Below are 20490 nucleotides of genomic sequence, written 5' to 3'. Positions count from 1 at the left end.
TCCTAGCCTAATCTCTTTGAATATTCAGTTAAATTTTGTACTTGGAAAATGTGGGTTCTGGTATAGAATATAACTGGAAACCTGCATTAATTAAATATTCTTTTGTGGCTTATAGAAATCAGACTGTTAGGTTTTAGACACCATGTGCACCAGCAGTTGTTAATGATTGTTGTCTATAGGACTGTGAAGATCCCAATCCTCTGATTCGAGCCTTGGCAGTCAGAACCATGGGGTGCATCCGGGTGGACAAGATTACAGAGTATCTCTGTGAGCCCCTCCGCAAGTGCTTAAAGGATGAAGATCCCTACGTCCGGAAGACAGCAGCAGTCTGTGTGGCAAAACTCCATGACATCAATGCCCAGATGGTGGAAGATCAGGGATTTCTGGATTCTCTGCGGGATCTCATAGCAGATTCAAATCCAATGGTAATGTTTTCCACTTTTTTATGAGAGAGCAATATTTAAAATAGGTCTCTTTAAAAAGCGTATTTAAAATAAATCTTTGGGACATTGAGCCATAGGTTAGCTATGTGAAGCATGATTTCTATGGGACCCAAAGATTGTCTGTCTCATACCCTATTGAGCTGAAAACCAAGTCCTAATATACAAATAGTATATGTATGCTATTTATTTATTTATACTTTTCATTATAGGAATTTTCAAACATCTTCAAAATTAGTTACTAAATGAATAAATAAAATGAACTCCATTACCATCACCAGGTTCAGTATTTATTAATACATGCTAGTTTGTTTTACCTGTTTTCTTCTCCTACCCCCTACTTATATATGGGTAACTTAAAGATGTCACACATGAATGGGTCTCTGTTTCAACTTAATGTGTCATTATAATTAATAATAACCTTTAATAATCTTAACCTGTTTTTATACAACAGATCGAGATGATTTGAGATTTTCACAAGTATCTTTGAGAAAACTTTTAGAGAAAATTTAAGGCTACTTAGTAGAATTGTGAGAAACTGTTTCAGGAATGCCTTATGTTATATTGTATCTTTCTTGAAGATTTTCCTAGAACAGGTATTAGCATTAGGGATTATTAAATTGTTGGACCCTGCTGCCCTCTAAATAGGAAATTTTTCTTATTTCCTTTTTCGACATCTTGTTAAGAAGGTGCCCAGGAGGCAGAATTTAAGGAGGCATTCATTCTCAGGTGCCCACTCTACCTGCGCAAGCTTGAGAGTGGAATACCTCTCTCCCCACCTTATTCTCAATTCAGTTCAGTCTCTTGGTCGTGTCCGACTCTTTGCAATCCCATGTACTGCAGCACGCCAGGCCTCTCTGTCCATCACCAACTCCCAGAGTTTACTCAGACTCATGTCCATTGATTCAGTGATGCCATCCAACCATCTCATCCTCTGTCATCCCCTTCTCCTCCTGCCTTCAGTCTTTCCCAGCATCAGGGTCTTTTCCAAGGAATCAGTTCTTCGCATCAGGTGGCCAAAGTATTGGAGTTTCGTCTTCAACATCAGTCCTTCCAGTGAATATTCTGGACTGATTTCCTTTACGATGGATGGACTGGTTGGATCGCCTTGGCCTTATTTTACAAACATTTAAATCATTTGTTTGAGCTCTTCATTCTTATTATTTTAGTGAAGAACTGAAAAGCTTGGACTAAGAGATAAACACATATATATCCACATGCCTACTTTTGTTCTTGAACCCATACTTTTCATCTCAACTGTATGTCCTGATTTTTTTGCCAGAAGTATTGCGTTTTTAGACTGCTGATTCTTGTTTTTATCAGTTGGGTCAAATGCTGCTGATAAGAATGAGTGTAAGAATGTGAAGTAAATTCCAGTGTCTAGTGGTGGAATGGAAGGTATAGTAACTCAAACATCTGAGAAGGTCCTAAGGCTAATGATGATCTTCCTAATACCATTAAGAAAAAGAGAGGCTTCTCGGATGGTCCAGCAGTTGGGAATCCGCCTAGCAATGCAGGGGTTCGATATTTGGTCTGAGAAAATCCTGTTTGCCGCGGAGCATCTAAGTCCTTGCGCCACAACTGAGCCCTCATGCCTAGAGCCTGTGCTCTGCAGTAAGAGAAGCCGCCACGACTACGTGCACCGCAACTGGAAAGTAACCCCCACTCCACTCGCAGCCCTCGTGTGCAGCAACAGAAGACCCAGGGCAGCCAGTAAATGAGTATTTTTAAAAAGATAAACAGAAGGAAAGTGCATTCTGTGTCAGGCATGGTGACAGGTGCTTTTACCTAACTTTTTTTTTTTGTAGTTCTCCTATCTTCTGAACTAGAAGTTATTCTGAATTAGAGGTTATTCTATGATAGAGATCAAGTAGTGTATACTTCAGTTCAGTTCAGTCGCTCAATCGTGTCTGACTCTTTGCGACCCCATGAACTGCAACACGCCAGGCTTCCCTGTCCATCACCAACTCCCGGAGTCCACCCAAACCATGTCCATTGAGTTGGTGATGCCATCCAACCATCTCATCCTCTGTCTTCCCCTTCTCCGCCTGCCCTCAATCTTTCCCAGCATCAGGGTCTTTTCAAATGAGTCAGCTCTTCACATCAGGTGGCCAAAGTATTGGAGTTTCAGCTTCAACATCAGTCCTACCAGTGAACACCCAGGGCTGATCTCCTTTAGGATGGACTGGTTGGATCTCCTTGCAGTCCAAGGGACTCTCACTTGGAGAAGCTAAAGAATAATCCCAGCCTCACTCAGCTAGTGGTACTGTGGTCAGAATTCTAACCTGGTTCTGAGCCCCAGTACCCATCAGTGATTACTGCCTCTGTGGGTGTGTATATACATGATATAATTTAAACACATATATGCGTATACATATTTAGGACTGTTTGGTTTTCTGAAAATGGTTAAAATTTTGAACAAATAAAGGCCTTAATTATCTGACGACTATTTTAATAAGAAAATCCTCTGAACCCTCTTATTCCCATGATAGGTATGAGTCCAGTTTTACTGCTCTTGAGGGAGAATTTTGTTCTACTTTTTCAGAAGTTGCCCCACATGGTGGCAGCACTACACCATCATTATTAGAACCACTTGCAGAAGGAATCGATGCTTCCTGGTTCTACCTGAGTAGTTTTCTTATAACTCACTTTAGAAGGGCATCCTAGATGTGAAAGTACCAGAACATCTGGAGAAATGACTTTGAAATCAAACGGTAAAATGTCAGCTAAAATCTGATTACTTTTTTGGTGGACAGAGCCTTGCTTGTGGATCTTAGTTCCCCGACCAGGAAAGTAGCTACGTACATCACTATATCATCACCATGTACTTAGTTCCCTAACCAGGGATTGAACACTGGCCCTTGGCAGTGAGAGCATGGAGTCGAAACCACTAGACCTCCAGGGAATTTCCACTACACTATTAATTTAAAAGGTACTGATCCCTTTGATCGGAGAAGGCAATGGCACCCCACTCCAGTTCTCTTGCCTGGAAAATTCCATGGATGGAGGAGCCTGGTAGGCTGCAAGTCCATGGGGTTGCTGAGTCGGACACAACTGAGTGACTTCACTTTCACTTTTCACTTTCATGCATTGGAGAAGGAAATGGTAACCCACTCCGGTGTTCTTGCCTAGAGAATCTCAGGGATAGGGGAGCCTGGTGGGAGGCCGTCTATGGGGTCGCGCGGAGTCAGACACGACTGGAGCGACTTAGCAGCAGCAGCAGCAGATCCCTTTGATATCTGTACAGGTTCATATGGTAAAACCTTTTCTGAGGAATTAGATCTAAACTTATCTTTAGAGGCCAATTTTATTAGTCCATTTTGTTGAAAGTAAATATGTATTTAGAATGAGAAAGCAGTTTGCTGCAAGAGGAAGATAACGCATGATTTCTTCATATATATCAGAATTTTGAAAGTTCTAGTCTCTGTAAATTGATATTTGCAAGAAAGATGCACTTTTGGGTGATAGTGACTTTTCTCTAGCTTTTTGTCCACACATTAGGATTTTCCCTTCTTACTACAATTTTTCTTTTCTCTCTCAGAGGCATTTTGAGATATTCCAATTTCTGTTAATGTTTACACTGGAATCTGCTTCCCGAGACTTCCCTGGACAGCCCCACCACATGTGCTTTACTTTTTGTTTGTGAATTCAGGTCTCCTGAATCTTTTTACTCCGTGCCTTAGCCACTTTGATCTTGTCTTGGAAGCCTTCTCAGTTCTGTCATCTTTCTGAGAACTGCCCTGGGAATGTCCCTCTTCCATTGCTGTGTTCTCTCAGCTAGAGTACAAACTACTGGATTAGTTAAAACAGCAACAACACCCCCAGAATGACGTTTTTCATTTGTTGAGGGTTTTTCTGCACAAGCAGCATGCTATCAGAACTTGGCCCCAGTATGGCCTTCAGCAAAGGCTCTAGTTAAACTGCCAGCTCCCTTTTTTTTTTGCCTCAGCTTCTTTTAATTTAAACTTATTCTGGAAAGCTCTCTTATGAAAAGTAGCACTTTTCTTCTTAGAAAAAGTATGTATTTTAACCGTGTGCTAGCCAGCAGTTCAGAGAAGGCAATGGCAAGCCACTCCAGTACTCTTGCCTGGAAAATCCCATGGATGGAGGAGCCTGGTAGGTTGCAGTCTGTGGAGTCGCTAAGGGTCAGACATGACTGGGCGACTTTACTTTCACTTTTCACTTGCACACATTGGAGAAGGAAATGGCAAGCCACTCCAGTGTTCTTGCCTGGAGAATCCCAGGGAAGGGGAAGCCTGGTGGGCTTCCGTCTATGGGGTCACACAGAGTCGGACACGACTGAAGTGACTTAGTAGCAGCAGCCAGCAGTTAGACGCCACGTGAGATTATGACAGTGGTTCTCAGCTTGTAGCGGTATTCTCTCCTGAGGATATGCAGCCGTGTTGGGAAACACTTTTGGTTGCCACAGCTGATGGGAAGATTGCTACTGACATCTGGTAAGTAGGGTTCAAGGATACATTAAACATCCTGCAGCGCACAGGGAGTCTTCTGCAGCCAAGCATTATCCATCCCAAAATGTCAGTAGTGCTAAGGTGGTGAAAATTTGGGTTATGGAAATAGCACACAGCATTTAGGGCCCAGAGTGGTTGCTGTTTGGCGTCCTGGCTTGGCTGCTTACTAGAAGCGTGGCCTTGAGCCTGTTATTTAAAATGAGCTTCAGTGTCCTCATCTGGAAAAATAAAAATAAAAGCAGGTAATAATGCCTGTTTTACTGGATTATTTTGAACATGAAGGAATAATTTATTTAAAAATTTAAATGATGCATAACAGAGTAAATGCTTAATAAACAGTAGCTATTCTTCTGGGGAAATTTTTTTAAATTTTTAATTGGAGGATAATTGCTTTACAATGTTGTGTTGGTTTCCGCCAAACATCAACATCAGTCAGCCATAGGTATACACATGTCCCCTCCCTCTTGAGCCTCCTTCCCACCTCCCACCCCACCCCACCCCACCCCTCTTAGGTTGTCACAGAGCACCAAGCTGAGCACTTGTGCTCCACAGCAACTTCCCGTTCGCTCTCTGTCTTACATATGGTAATGTATATATTCGGAGAAGGCAATGGCAAGCCACTCCAGTACTCTTGCCTAGAAAATGCCATGGACAGAGGAGCCTGGTGGGCTACAGTCCATGGGGTCGCTACTAGTCGGACACAACTGAGCGACTTCACTTTCACGCATTGGAGAAGGAAATGGCAACCCACTCTAGTGTTCTTGCCTGGAGAATCCCAGGGACGGGGGAGCCTGGTGGGCTGCTGTCTATGGGGTTGCACACAACTGAAGCAACTTAGCAGCAGCAATGTATATATTTCAGTGCTATTCTCAGTTTGTCCCACCCTCTTTCCCCTGTTGTGTCCATGAGTCTGATCTCTATGTCTGAGTCTCTGTTCCCACCCTGCAACGGGGTACATCAGTACCATTTTTCTAGATTTCATATATATGCATTAATATACAATATTCATTATTTCTCTTTCTGATTTTCTTCCCTCTGTATAAGAGTCTAGGTTGATCCACCTCACTGGAACTGACTCAAATTCATTCCTCCTTATGAACAGCAGCTATTCTTGAGGAATAGACCTAACATGACATGCTTTCCAATTATTGTAATTTTTATTTAGGCCTTTAGTGTGTGGTGGTTTGCTGTCAGTCTGAGATGGTAAATAATGAAAAACTCAAGTCTCTCTAGATCACTTTGTAAATTTGAGAAGGATTTTTGTCAGAATATATTTGTTGTCCTTGTGGGCTGTGCAAAATTATTAATAACCTCAATTTAGGACTTTAATTACATTATTTCTTTTATCCCTAGACATATATTAATAAATAGAGTTGTAAACTTAGAATATTATACAGAAGTGAAATTGGAAATGCATGATACTCTTCATGCCCCGTGTCCATGGAGGAGTTTCAGAGGTGGTCAAATTTTAGGCATGTGGGAGAGTATCGGCACGTGGGAGAGTATCAGCATGTGTGGTGGGCAGTGGGTAAGAATGATGTAGCAGGTAGCTTTCAGTCTTTGTCTGGATGCCCCTGGTAAGTAATGTTGTGTTTGGTTGAGTAAGTGGAATCATTGGCAGCTGCCTAGTTAGAAGTGTGCCTGCCCACTGGTTGATCTTAGTGCTTTTCTGTCTTTATTTACAGAGGAAGGAAACTATCTTTGTTTTCCTTTATGATAAGCTTTGTGAAGAGCTTTTTATGTGTATTCTCACCTTAGAAATTTTAATCATAGTCAGTTTTTATTTTAGAAATTATTTCTAACTTAGGGTGTTTTTTTTTTTTAATCTCATTTTTGGGGGTAGATTTTTAGACTTAAAGTTTCAAAGACCATACAGAAACTTCTCATATGCTTTGTCTTCACACAGGTTTACTCAGTATTAAAATACAATTATGGAACCTTTGTCAAAACGAAGAAATTAACTTTGGTACATTATTATAAACTGAAGTACAGATTTTATTTCACCTGTTTCAAAACAGATGTCCTTTTGCTATTGCAGCATTCAATTCAGCATACCAAATTGCATTCAGTCATTTCCGCTTATAAAGAGTTGACTCTCTCTTTTTTTTTTTGGCTTGAACAGCATCAGTTTATTTTCTCCCAGTTCTGAAGGCTAGAAGTCCAAGTTCAAGGTGTCAGTAGGCTTAGTTTCTTCTGAGGCCTCTCTTCTTGGCCTGTAGATGGGCGTCTCCCTTCTCTTCATATAATCCTCCCTCCTTAGGTGTCTATCCAAATTTATTCTTCTAAGGACACCAGTTATATTGGATTAAGGTCCACTGTAATGACCTCATTTTAACTTAATTTCCACTCTAAAGACCCTATCCCCAAACATAGTCACATGAGGTTTTGGGAGGTTAGGACTTCAGATTTTCAAATGTGAATTTTGGGGAGATACAACTCAGTCCTTGTAGGAGGATGATAATAGAATTTACTTCACAGACTTCTGAGAATTAATTGAGTTAGAGCATGTAAAGTGCTTAGAACAGTGGTGAAAAATGTTTTATATTGCTGCTGCTGCTAAGTCACTTCAGTCGTGTCCGACTCTGTGCGACCCCATAGACGGCAGCCCACCAGGCTCCCCCATCCCTGGGATTCTCCAGGCAAGAACACTGGAGTGGGCTGCCATTTCCTTCTCCAATGAATGAAAGTGAAAAGTGAAAGTGAAGTCGAAACTGAAGTCACTCAGTCGTGTCCGACTCTTAGTGACCCCATGTACTGCAGCCTACCAGGCTCCTCTGTCCATGGGATTTTCCAGGCAAGAGTACTGGATTGGGGTGCCATTGCCTTCTCCGTTTATATTGCTAAAGATGACATTTGAAATGACATGAAAATAAGACAGCCGTTTCACAGATGTCCCAAAGCGCTCGCCTTCTCTGGAAGTTCCTCCTTTGAGTCCTTAGAGTTCTCAGAGCCTAGTACTTTCAGAAGCGCTCCCCACTTCCTTTGGATAAGAGTTGACTCACTGTTTGCCAAGGTATCTCAAAACAGAAAAGTGCTTTGTAACTGTGAAATGGTTTTTTTTTCTTTCCCAGTATTATAGCATGGGGGTTAAAGCTCAGGCTCTGGAATCATTCAGTCTTGGGTTTGTATCCTGGTCTGCCTTTCTTAGCTTGATGATATTCCTGAACATCTCAGTAGCCTCATCTACAAAATGGAGATTATAAACAGAGTTTCTATCCTGGGATCATTGTGAAAGATAAAGGACAGAGGGCTTGAAAAGCACTTCACCATCAATCTGATATAGAGTAAGCTCTTAAGGTAACAAACTTTTCCTTACTGTATAGCAGTCATGGTGCTGGTTTTTAATGATTTCAGAAAGGTTAATATTTCAGTGGCAATTTTATTAACAAAAAATTTTTTTTTGGTATACATTATTTAAAGCCAGACATTATTTTCTGAGGACAGCATATCTACAAATGGAAGCTTAAGTCTATCTACAATATTAGTTAACGCACCATTGCAGAATTACTCTTAAAAGAATTGTTCAAAGATGTAACTGGAGCAGTTTTTGTTGGCAACTTCTGGAAAACTGGATCTGTTGTATATTGTAATTCAGTTGTGTACCAAAAGATCCCAGGTTGTTCATTTCTTAGTGTCCCTTTTAAAATGATCTCAAGGCTATAATTTGGCAGAGGAGTACTTATTCTCAAAAAGAGGAGAAGATAAATGGTGTGATAATAAACTCTTTGTTTTGTTCATGTTGCATCATTCTTTTATGTGATTTTAGGGCCTGTGGACCAAGTAACTCTCTGCCTTTTAACTCTTAGGTGTGCCTGTTGTATGTATGTAGACATTTATTTGTAGTGTTTTGGCTTTGTGCTTATTTACATTTCATCAGAACACATCTTAAGCCACTTGAGTAAGTAATGAGTTTCATTGAGTCTAACTTTTTAATCTTTCTTGTTACTATGTATTCAGACTTTGTTGCTGTAATGGGATGTGTTGACTCTACTAGGTAGATGTATTCATTCAACTTTCTTATTCTGGAGAAGATGGGAAAACAGAACTTTAGAATGTCATATAATCAGCGTATTATTAGTTGACAGTCTGGACAGTGTCTTTGGATTAAAGCATGAGCTCTAAAATTAACTGGTACCATATAGTCATATCCTTGGAGATGATGATATCTGAAACCTGTTTAGAATAAATGCCCTGTGCTTTAACATGTTATTTCAGGCAACTCCATAAAGAAGAAAGTGAGGTTTTGAACTGTTGGTGATTTTCAGGAGGATAAAAATACACAAATCACCTATATATTTCATTATAATAGATTTGGTTAGCTCTTCTACTGCTTCCAATTCAAGTCTTCAAGGGGCAGCAGCCAAAAGGATTGTAAATTGAATATGAGAATTGAAGCGTTTTTTTCAGTGTGTGACCTTGAAGGTCATTGTTCAAGGAATGAAAGTCTTCTAAATAGTGATTTAGTTAAAAGGAGGAAATCACTGTACCGAGAAGTGCTGTCTTTCTTGGGTTCTGGAACTAGGAAAGTGAGTGAAATTAGAGAAATCATTCAAAAGGACAAGGAAATGTGTGAGAGATTCCTCTTAAAAAACCTCTGTCTGTGATACTCCACTCCCAGTGAAATTCTAGATTTCCTTCTAGCATTCTTTTTTACAGGATCATTTTTATTTTATTAATATCCACCGCTCCAGCTTGCTACTTTTAAAAAAAAGAAAAAGTGAGGTCAAATTTATGCCCTCAGAATTTCTGTGTATATGATAGGAGTAGCTTATAAATCAGGTTTTATAGCCAGATAGTAAATCTTGCCCTGTTAAGTGCTGCTAGGATGTGATTATCTCTGAAATATGTAAAGTAAGAGAATACCTTTTTCTCCTTGTATAAATCTGCCAGGAAATAATATTTTGATTATATCATCCTGCCCAACTTTGATTTTTCTTTCACAGCTCTTGGGACTTCTATAAATACAGTTGGCAGAGTGATTAGTACTCAGACACTAGAATCAGATACAGGCCATGCGTTCCTATTCAAGTATTTTCTCTTTTTGGGTTGTGTTGATTAACCAATTCACTGAGTTTCTCTAACTCTATTTATAAATTCATTTTAAAAACCTGTTTTCTTATCTGTAATAGGCAGATTTTGATAGCAACTACATTAGAATTGCGTGAGGGTAAGTGGCATTGAAATTAAAAGACGCTTACTCCTTGGAAGGAAAGTTATGACCAACCTTGATAATATATTAAAAAGCAGAGACATTACTTTGCCAACAAAGGTCCATCTAGTCAAGGCTATGGTTTTTCCCGTGGTCATGTATGGATGGGAGAGTTGGACTGTGAAGAAAGCTGATCGCCGAAGAATTGATGCTTTTGAACTGTGGTGTTGGAGAGGACTCTTGAGAGTCCCCTGTACCGCAAGGAGGTCCAACCAGTCCATTCTAAGGGAGATCGATCATGGGTGTTCATTGGAAGGACTGATGCTAAAGCTGAAACTGTAATACTTTGGCCACCTCATGCGATGAGTTGACTCACTGGAAAAGACTCTGATGCTGGGAAAGGTTGGGGGCAGGAGGAGAAGGGGACAACAGAGAATGAGATGGCTGGATGGCATCACTGACTCTGTGGACATGAGTTTGAGTGAACTCCGGGAGTTGGTGATGGACAGGGAGGCCTGGCGTGCCGTGATTCATGGGGTTGCGGAGAGTCGGACACGACTGAGCGACTGAACTGAACTGAAATGGCATAGTAAGTGTTCAATAAATTTTAGCTATTGCTCTTTCATTTCTTTGTCCAATTCTATTAGGTATAGTATCAGTTCAGTATAGTATAAGGTAAGTCAAAACACAAGTTGTTTATGTTAAAAAAAAATTCTGCAGACTTCATGGGTCCATATGGAGCTGTCAGATTGCAGGGAAGTGTGTAGTTAGGGCAGAGAGAGATTTGTTTAGTATTGAGTGTGATTTTATTTATACACATACATGTGTGTGCGTGCTTTTGCATGTATGTATATGTTTGTGTTTAGTGTCTATAAAGGATACATGTTTCATTAGGTCTACAGGGATGGAGGTGAGATAGGAGGAGAAATATTTAGGTGCAGGCTCCCAAAGAACAGAATTGACTGTAATTGGGAGGTAAGATGAACTCAAAACAGTTTGTTTGGGTTTTTTTATGTTATGGAATGTGTTCCTTTGTAGCGTAGATGCAAGGACATGTGAGTTGTCCTATATAATCCAGCTATACTGTCTTGAAGTTAATCTTTGCCTTCTTGAGATTCAGTGTGACTAGCTCATTTTAAGTTTCCATTAGTGTAAGAGATGGAGAAGGAAATGGCAACCCACTCCAGTACTCTTGCCTGGAAAAATCCCATGGACGGAGGAGCCTGGTAAGCTGCAGGTCATGGGATCGCTAAGAGTCAGACACGACTGAGCGACTTCACTTTTCACTTTCATGCATTGGAGAAGGAAATGGCAACCCAATGCAGTGTTCTTGCCTGGAGAATCCCAGGGATGGGGGAGCCTGGTGGGCTGCCATCTATGGGGTCACACAGAGTCGGACACGACTGAAGCAACTTAGCAGCAGCAGCATAAGAGAAGCATCGCTTACTGACCAGGAGAACTCTAAGCAACACTTTATGGATCCACCTCAGTATGTTTTTAAAAATCTAGCAGTCTGAAGGTAAAGATTAGGAGATAAAAATGGAAAGGTATTAATAGAATAGAAGGGATTTTAGAGGAACAGTGGTACAGTTTTGTTCAGTTCAGTTGTTCAGTCGTGTCTCTTTGTGACCCCATGAACCACAGCACACCAGGCCTCCCTGTCCATCACCAACTTCTGGAGTTTACCCAAACTCATGTTCATTGAGTCAGTGATGCCGTCCGTCCAACCATCTCATCCTCTGTCCCCCTCCTCCTCCTGCCCTCAGTCTTTTCCCAGCATCAGAGTTTTGTTATTGGGGTGCATCTCCTCTGTTCAGCTGTTGGCTCCGTGACCATTTGGCGGTGACCTCTTTTCCCAGTGCAGACTTTTCTAAATATAATCCTGTAATCTGATCTCTGGATCTTTTAATCAGGTTTAGTTTTCCCTGTTTCTTTTCTTATTTTAATGTGATAAGTGAAAGTTGCCTGTTTTACCACCAGACCATACACTTCATTAGCTGCATTATATACTTGGTTTAATTTCCAATTATGTATGATGATAGCAGAGAAATTCTAAATTGTTCATCCTGTTCAGTATCCTTCTGTTATCTTCCTTTCCATTACTTTTTGTAATTCCCCCAATTCTCCCCTTTTACGTTTCCTGTTAACAGACCTTATATTTAAATTTTTTTAACAAGAAAAAGCAACTGGCAGAAAGTCAGTGACAGGACATTTGTTTTGGAGCAACTGGTTAAGAGTGGTCAGGTGTTGACAGCAAGAAAGGAAAACAGGTATTTGGTCTTCCAGTGTGACATTTTGATCCTTTATCCTGTCATGCAATATATCAGGCTAATATATCAGGGAAAATATGTCTTTTCCTTGCATGTAAAGCACTGAGTGATGGAGATTATTATTTCATTCTTTATGCTTCGTAATTTTCATGAAAGCCTTTGCTTAATGGTGTGGTTGGTAAACAAAAATTGTCAGAAAAGAACCTCATGCATGCTGCCGTGTGATAGATAGGTGAACTAGATAATCCTTCATGGTTTGTCTTAATAACAAGAAAATATTACATCCATAACCATACTTACCAAGTGAACCATTGGTTTTTTCATCTTGGAATTTTTTGACCTGATCACTAGATTGTAGCTGAAGGTGATTTCTGTTTGTGGCATCATTATCTTTTACATAATAATGGGTACTGTCAGAAGTATATTGTTTGATTTAAAAAATCATATTCTCTAGAATTTAATCTTCTAGGTAAAATGCTGGGATAATCTGCAGATACTCAAGTGATGTGGATGTTAAAATCAATAGCTTGGGACTTCCCTGGTGGTCCAGTGGTTAAATGCCTCACTTCCAATGCAAGGGGCATGGGTTCAATCCCTGGCTGGGACAGGCTGTTACCACCTTAACTTTGCTTAAAGCTTTGTAGAAAGCACTTATATGTCATCTGATTTTATCCTGAAACTAAAGCTCATCTCTGAGGTGGATTAAATTATCTCTAGTTTTTAGTTGAGGAAATGGAACTTCACAGAGTTTATGTGCTTTCCCAACATCTTGTTACAGTGAACTAGGGTTTCAAGGTCACACTTTCTTATTCTGACACTTATGGGGAGTTGGACTATAGGGAAGCTGAGCACCAAAGAATTGATGCTTTTGAACTGTGGTATTGGAGAAGACTCTTGAGAGTCTCTTGGACTACAGGGAGATCAAACCAGTCAGTACTAAAGGAGATCAGTCCAGAATATTCATTGGAAGGACTGATGCTAAAGCTGAAACTCCAATACTTTGGCCACCTGATGCGAGGAACTGACTCCTTGGAAAAGACCCTGATGCTGAAAGGGTTGAAGGCGGGAGGAGCAGGGGATGACAGAGGAAGAGATGGTTGGATGGCATTACCGACTCAATGGACATGAGTTTGAGCAAGCTCCCAGAGTTGGTGATGGACAGGGAAGCCTGGCGTGCTGCAGACCATGGGGTCGCAAAGAGTTGGACACTACTAAGAGTCTGAACTGAACTGATCACCTCCCTATCTGCCTTACACCCATAAAATTATTTGGTCTAGATTCTTCTTTCTGTTGTCTAATATACGTTTCAAAATTAAAATTCACTGCTTTTTTTTTGGCCACAAGGCATTCAGAATCTTAGTTCCCCAACAGGGATTAAACCCATGCCCTTTGCATTGGAAGCGCGGAGTTCTAACCATTGGACTGCCAGGGAAGTCCCTAAATGTGACTGCTTTTATAGCTGTTCATTTGTCTTAGTTTTATAGGTGGTTTGAGTACTATTAAAATTGGTGTTTTAATAGTAAACCATGAGTGACTCTCTGCTAATATGTGAATTGTTTTAATTCTGAGTTGCCTGACCATAAGGAAGCTGTATAAGCCATCATTAGTGGTATAATACATGTTTTGAAAGCAGTTTATTTGTTTGTATATGACTAGGTAAAATGTTCAGGAACAGTTATGAATTAAAATCTGTGAAGTGATTCAGAGAGATAGTTGTACTGTTCTTGACAAATCAAGGTCATATCTGCTTCTTTTCCCAGGTGGTGGCTAATGCTGTAGCAGCACTATCTGAAATCAGTGAATCTCACCCCAACAGCAACTTACTCGATCTGAATCCACAGAACATTAATAAGCTACTGACAGCCCTGAATGAGTGCACCGAATGGGGCCAGATTTTCATACTGGACTGCCTATCTAATTACAATCCTAAAGATGACCGGGAGGCTCAGAGGTCAGTCTGTTTTTCTGGGTAGCATCTAGGAGTCTTGCCTGGTGCAGTAAGTTCTAATGTGTCTGTATTAGAATAAGGGTCTGTTACGTTAGGAATAAAGAAAACAGTGACTTATGGGATAGATATTGCTATCTTTGTGGTATTTTCTCTTTGTAATTAGGAACATTTTAGGTAGCAGAGTAAGCCATGCAAAAGTAAGTCTTGCTAAGAGGAGATGTGTATCTGTCATTTCTTTTCTGAGCAGTACTCTTAAAACGGTCTGCAAAAATCGCCCTTATCACCTTCTCACATCTCCCATACTGCACTTCTTAGCCACTTGGCAAAGGTTTGTGAGTGTCTTTCATTGTAGTGACCATTCTCATTCTTTAAGATACTTAGTATGTGGCTTGATATAGTTAGTGAGTTGCCTTATACCTGTAATTTAGTACTAGAGAAAGTGGATTGGAGCCTGCAGTATGTATGATGTCTTCCATTAGGTATGGAAATTACGTATGTGGAGAAGATTTGAAAGGCACAGCTGAATTGTTCTGCTTAGCTCTCTACCATTTTAGTGTTGCAAGTTTTTTTTGGCTATCAGATACTCACTGCTAAATTTCATGTACACATACATACATTTTGGTGTACAGAATTGGAGTTATATCAAATTTTCATTGAGCATTTTGTGCATATAGGCACTGTAATTCTGGCAAAGTAATTCTGAAGAATTGTTGGCTCATTTTGACTATGGTAGGTAGTAAGTAACCTTCCTTACTTGGCTGAAGCTCGAGCTGCTATAATATAAATGTTCTTCGCTTGTCTGGGAAATCGTTCCCTCTGGATTTAACCAAAACTCACCCTGATAGTATCTTTCCATCACTGAAAGTGCAGATGTCTCCTGGAAAGAACTTTACATACAATTTTATTTTCTCTTGGTCATTGATACCTCACAATTACTAAGCAAATGTTTTTTTTTTTTTGAGCCCATGCTTTATGCCAGGCATTGTTCTAAGCTCTGAGAATACAGCACTGGACAGACTAAATTCATAGCTCTTATGGAAAATCTATTCTGAGGCATAGAGCAGAAATATATATAGTATGTGTATATAACCCAACATATAATAGGTCAGATGATGATAAGTGCTAACAAGAAAAAGTAAAAAGGAAGAAATCTAAGAAATATTGGGTGGTTAGGGAAGACCTCCTTGAAAAGGTGGCATTTGTATGAAGACCTGAAGAAGGGCAGGAAGTCTGCTGAGTAGATATAGGAAGAAGGGAGAAAAACACAGCTTAACTTAATCTCGTATCCTTAACTGAGTCATCTAGCCAACCAGATTGCCTAAGAGCTGTCAAAATTAGGTTAATTTCTGGAGAACCCTCAACAGATAATTAAATATCCTGTATTTTTATGAGACATTTAAGTATAGGTGACTGGGACGAGGAGAAGGGGATGAGCTTGGGTGAATACTGCAGTGGTATTGCTGTTAAACAATCAAAAACCCTCTCCCAGATTTGGTTGTTGTTAACAACCAAAAACCCTCTTCAAGATTCCCTTATTATGCTGAAGACAACAGGTTGGGTAGTTTTCCCTGTCAGTCCATCTCCTCCTGCATCTTATAATGAAACTTCAGCCACAATTGGTTGATATCTTTCATTATGAAATAACTCTCAGAATGCTTAATTTGACTTCCTATAGGTTGAGGAGAAATGGGCTTTGGGGCAGGGAGCCCTTACATAATATGGGGAGACAGAGAGAACTATAAAACAGGAAGGTAAATGGTGTGAGCTTCAAGTGTTTGGGGTATTGGCTATTTTCCTTCCAGTTTGAACGTCCCTAATTGCTGGTTTCCTAAAGTCTTCTTGTATCCCTGCTCTGCCTGTAGTTTGCTGGTAATGAAGCGTCTGCAGTGTTGAATCCCAAATTTACCTACGCATGGAGTTTTGACTTTTCTAACTGATTCTCTAATTTCTTGATACTTGGGCCATGGGACCTCTGACAGCATTACTTTAGAGACTGGATTGAGCACAGAAATTGTAATTTAAGATTCTAATTTTCATTTTCTGCCCTCAGCATCTGTGAGCGGGTAACTCCCCGGTTATCTCATGCCAACTCAGCTGTGGTGCTTTCAGCAGTAAAAGTCCTAATGAAATTTTTAGAGTTGCTACCCAAGGACTCTGACTACTATAATATGCTGCTGAAGAAGTTGGCCCCTCCACTTGTCACTTTGCTGTCTGGGGAGCCAGAGGTGCAATACGTCGCCCTGAGGAACATCAACCTAATTGTCCAGAAAAGGTTGGGAAAAAAATGAATTGGTGATTAAAGTGTTTGTAATTTTGAATTAAGCTTAATGATATCAGTATTTAAAAGGACTGTATTAAGCTTTGTTTAATGTGTAGAAATAAAAATATTGTAGAGCAACTTGCCCTGGGTCAGGAGGCTGACAGTTGATTTTAGAGTGTTCCTACAGTAAATGAATACAGTGAATGCCTGGTGTTGCTTTATAATTTAGCTTCTTTTCTGAAGGACCTGTTAGTATGCTAGCTAGTGTCTGCTTAATATGGTTCAGGCCATAGTTTAGATCAGGTTGTTCTTCCACTGATTCTTCTTGACAGTATATACTTCGCCTCTTAAAAAGCAAAAAAATAGTCTGCTAAACAGATCTGGTTAGAGGGGTGTAGAGGAAGATTCTGAGGTGTTTTTTTCACTGAGTGGGGAGTGTGGATGGAGAGGATAGAAGCACAGGTTGGGTATTAATGCAGACTCAGAAAGATACACCAATATATACCTCACCTTCCTTACCTTGTATTTCTATACATCACAGGCCTGAAATCTTGAAGCAGGAAATAAAAGTTTTCTTTGTGAAGTACAATGATCCCATCTATGTGAAACTAGAGAAATTGGACATCATGATTCGTTTGGCATCCCAAGCCAACATTGCTCAGGTCAGATTTAAAGTAGAATCAAGTTAAGATCTAGTAACTTAGATCGTAAAAGCTGATCTTCAGAAAAACCGAGTCCTGAAAATTGTTGGCGAATCCTTAATGGTTGTTCACTTCATGGATTTTTAACAGGTTCTGGCTGAACTGAAAGAGTATGCCACAGAGGTGGATGTTGACTTTGTGCGCAAAGCTGTGCGAGCCATTGGGCGGTGTGCCATCAAGGTGGAGGTGAGTGTTGCTTGGTAGTATAGGATTCTGGGTATTCTCTTTACTCTTTCCTTAAAATACATTTTTAAGTTTATCAGACTAATAAAGCCCATTGTTAAAATATTAAGGAATTTTTAACGAAAAGCAGCTATCCCTGAACTCATTCTTTCCTAAGGGAATCGTTTTTAACTCTGTTCATAGTTACAGTTATTTTAATTACTTCCATATCTCTATTATTCTTATGCTTTTATTTATTGATTTTCCATTTGTAGACATTGTCTACATTCTGCTGTCTCATCTGTCTCATTCTGCTATGAGATAAATTAGTTCATATACTCCATCACTCCTGTTTCTCCCCTTCTGTTCTCCCGTGTAGTTGCATCATGAGGTTTTTGTTCCTATATTATCTCTGTAAGTTGAAATATCTTTATTTCTTGTTCTGTCAACTAGACTCTTATAAAACTTAGCCTGTAAATAAGTAGAAACTACACAATACAAATGATTGTATTTTCTTTCTTATGGAGACTTGTTTTTTTCCCTGAAGTTTATAATGGCCTTTCTTTTTTTAAATTTCATTATGTCTTCATTGCATTCCTATCTTCTTCCAGTTTTTCAAACATAATATCAAATTTATAAAACTTTTCCTTTGTTTTAGGCCTTTCTGTCTTCCAGTCCTCTGTCAAGTGCTTATTCCAGTCTGACTGGCTGCTTGCTTATTTTCTGCACAACCATTTTTCTGTGCAGCCTCCCTTCACTGCTCTTTCTTGTTGTCAGTACTTTTTCATAGCATTCTTTTTTTGTGGTTGCAATAGTTTCTTATATCTCTGGGGATGTGAATTATAGTTTTGATTTTGTTTCTCAAGTTTAAATTTAATTCTCTGGAATATTTTACAGTGATAGTTGCATGTCTATATATGGTTTTTTAATTAAGATGTATAAGGTGATGCTAGTAGTAAAGAACCAGCCTACCAATGCAGGAGATGTAAGAGACACAGGTTCGATCCCTGAGTTGGGAAAATGCCCTGGAAGAGGGCATGGCGACCAACTCCGATAGTCTTGCCTTGAGAATCCCATGGACAGAGGAGCCTGCTGGATAGAGTTGCACAGTCAGACATAACTGAAGTGACTTAGCACACACATACCATGTATATAGTAAACGGCTACCCACTTATATTAAGAATGAGATAACAGGAAAGTTGTCAGGATTTCTGTGCATGTAGGTAGGGCTGTTGACTAGCAAGTAAGTTTCTGCTTTAGGACAGGGAGTTGATTGTTATTTGTTAAGTCCTCTTGAAGAGTGTCTCTGTGGTCTTAGAGGGCAGATTTTTTCTAGCTTGATTGAAATCTTCCAGTAGATATTAAGGATTGCAACTTACATTACTCTGCTTTATCAGTCCTTCATTTATTTTTCCTCACTCAGAAATTTGTTGAAATTAATGATGGCTTCTGTTCACAGTGATATTGTAGATTCAGAGTTCCATATTTGTTCTTACTACTGGACTGTGTGCAGTGCTTTGAGTCAGATTGGACCATATGATTTCACAAGGATAGTTCTAAAATAATCTGTACAGTACGACCAGTGCTTCATAGGATCAGAAGGAAACAGATTCTGTGTCAGAGAAAAGTGTCTCTGAAAGCCAGGTTCCTAATTGGCCTTCCTTATTTTCATTTTTGTCAGTGCTATTTCCTATAGTTGCCACTGATAAGTCATTTAGTAGACTAGTTGTTATAACATGAAGTTAATTCATCCTGGTTTCTGCTCCTGGTTCTGCCAGTTCAGAGGCTTCAGATATTTAATATACATGCTTCTTTTGCTTCATTTGAGAAATGGAAGAGTCTGTTTATTGGATCTTGGTGTATTCCATCTTTTTTTTTCCTCCACACTTCATTCACATACTTAACTTTTGTCTTTTTCTTTTCTCACTGAGCAGTAGCCGCCTACTTATGGTACTAAGTGTAGACAATTTTCAGAACTTTTCTGATGGCAGAAGAGTCATTTTGTGCTTTTCACTTCCTGAATGTCATTGCCTTATTAACCTCTCTGACAGTGCTCTCTAAAAAGTCTCATTCCAAAGTTAAAAGAAATTTTTTTTTATCCCTGGAATTACTGGAAAGTGTTCTTAAAGCCTCTAGATTCTTACAGGCTGTTAGTACTGTTTACTGTAACTAAAGGGAAAGTTATCCATCATTTTCTGGAAGAGATGAGCTTCTGGTGGCTCTTACTTCTTCCTTTGACTCAAGATGCCCTGGTGGGAATGTGAGAGTGTGTGAGGTATGAAATTCCTCTGGAAACTTAAGATCAGCCTTCAAGAATCCTGCCTTTTTGCTGGTGTTCCCTTATCTCAGGTTACTTGGATTTGCTTGAGAACGTTTCCTAGAACTGTTTCAATCATAAAAGTTGTTAGTTGGAAAGAGTTGCCTAGTCCAGACACAGTTACTGGGGCAGGAGAGGTCATAACTGCTTGTTTTTAACTGGCCTATCTGTGGGATAAGGGCAAGAACCAGCGACACAATTATAATAGACTTTCTCTGTAACTTACAAACTGAGCTGCTGCGTCCTCTCAGGGCACCTGACCATTTTTTAATGTGTAGCTGGTTTCAAGGATGTGACAGATGAGAAAAAAAGAATTTTGGTTTGGTGCTTAGCTAAGAGAACAGTGCCTGTTGTAAACTTTGGGTATTGTTAAGAGTTGGAGTGTTTTTTTTTTTCGATCATGACTATAGGTACAGTTGTCTCTCTGTTGCTTTAAGTAGCCTGAGGTGAAAAAACTGTAATTTTGTCATATTAAGTTGTTTAGGTTAAAGGTTAAGCATAAGGAGAAGGAAATGGCAACCCACTCCAGTATTCTTGCCTGAAAAATCCCATGGATGGAAGAGCCTGGTAGGCTACAGTCCATGGGGTCACATAGAATCGGACACGACTGAGTGACTTCACTTCACTTTAAGGAACAGGAACACAGATTCCTTTGCTTTTTCCATCAATGTCCTATACATAGAAGGTCTTGATATTTATTGAATGACTTTTTTAGAACATAATGTTTTTGTAAAGAATTCTATGAGGAACATTTTAATAAAGCAATCAAAA

General features: G+C 39.7%; 1 protein-coding gene across 3 annotated transcripts in view; it reads left to right on the top strand.

The window, feature by feature from the left end:
• The window catches only part of AP2B1 (adaptor related protein complex 2 subunit beta 1), a 112631-nt gene that overhangs the window by 15901 nt on the left and 76240 nt on the right, over positions 1-20490 (top strand). For all 3 annotated transcript variants that reach the window (XM_055400919.2, XM_055400902.2, XM_055400909.2), the window contains exons 5-9: positions 180-425; positions 14092-14282; positions 16330-16551; positions 17081-17201; positions 17331-17426. In XM_055400919.2, coding sequence (XP_055256894.1) covers positions 180-425; positions 14092-14282; positions 16330-16551; positions 17081-17201; positions 17331-17426 — 876 coding nt within the window. The remainder of the gene's footprint in view (positions 1-179; positions 426-14091; positions 14283-16329; positions 16552-17080; positions 17202-17330; positions 17427-20490) is intronic.

The sequence above is a fragment of the Moschus berezovskii genome, chromosome 20, assembly GCF_049115385.1.
Source record: "Moschus berezovskii isolate FMDL1 chromosome 20, NW_MosBer_1.0, whole genome shotgun sequence".
Classification (NCBI taxonomy): Eukaryota; Metazoa; Chordata; class Mammalia; order Artiodactyla; family Moschidae; genus Moschus; species Moschus berezovskii.
The sequence above is the reverse complement of the archived record's forward strand: the minus strand, read 5'-3'. Positions and strand labels throughout refer to the sequence as shown.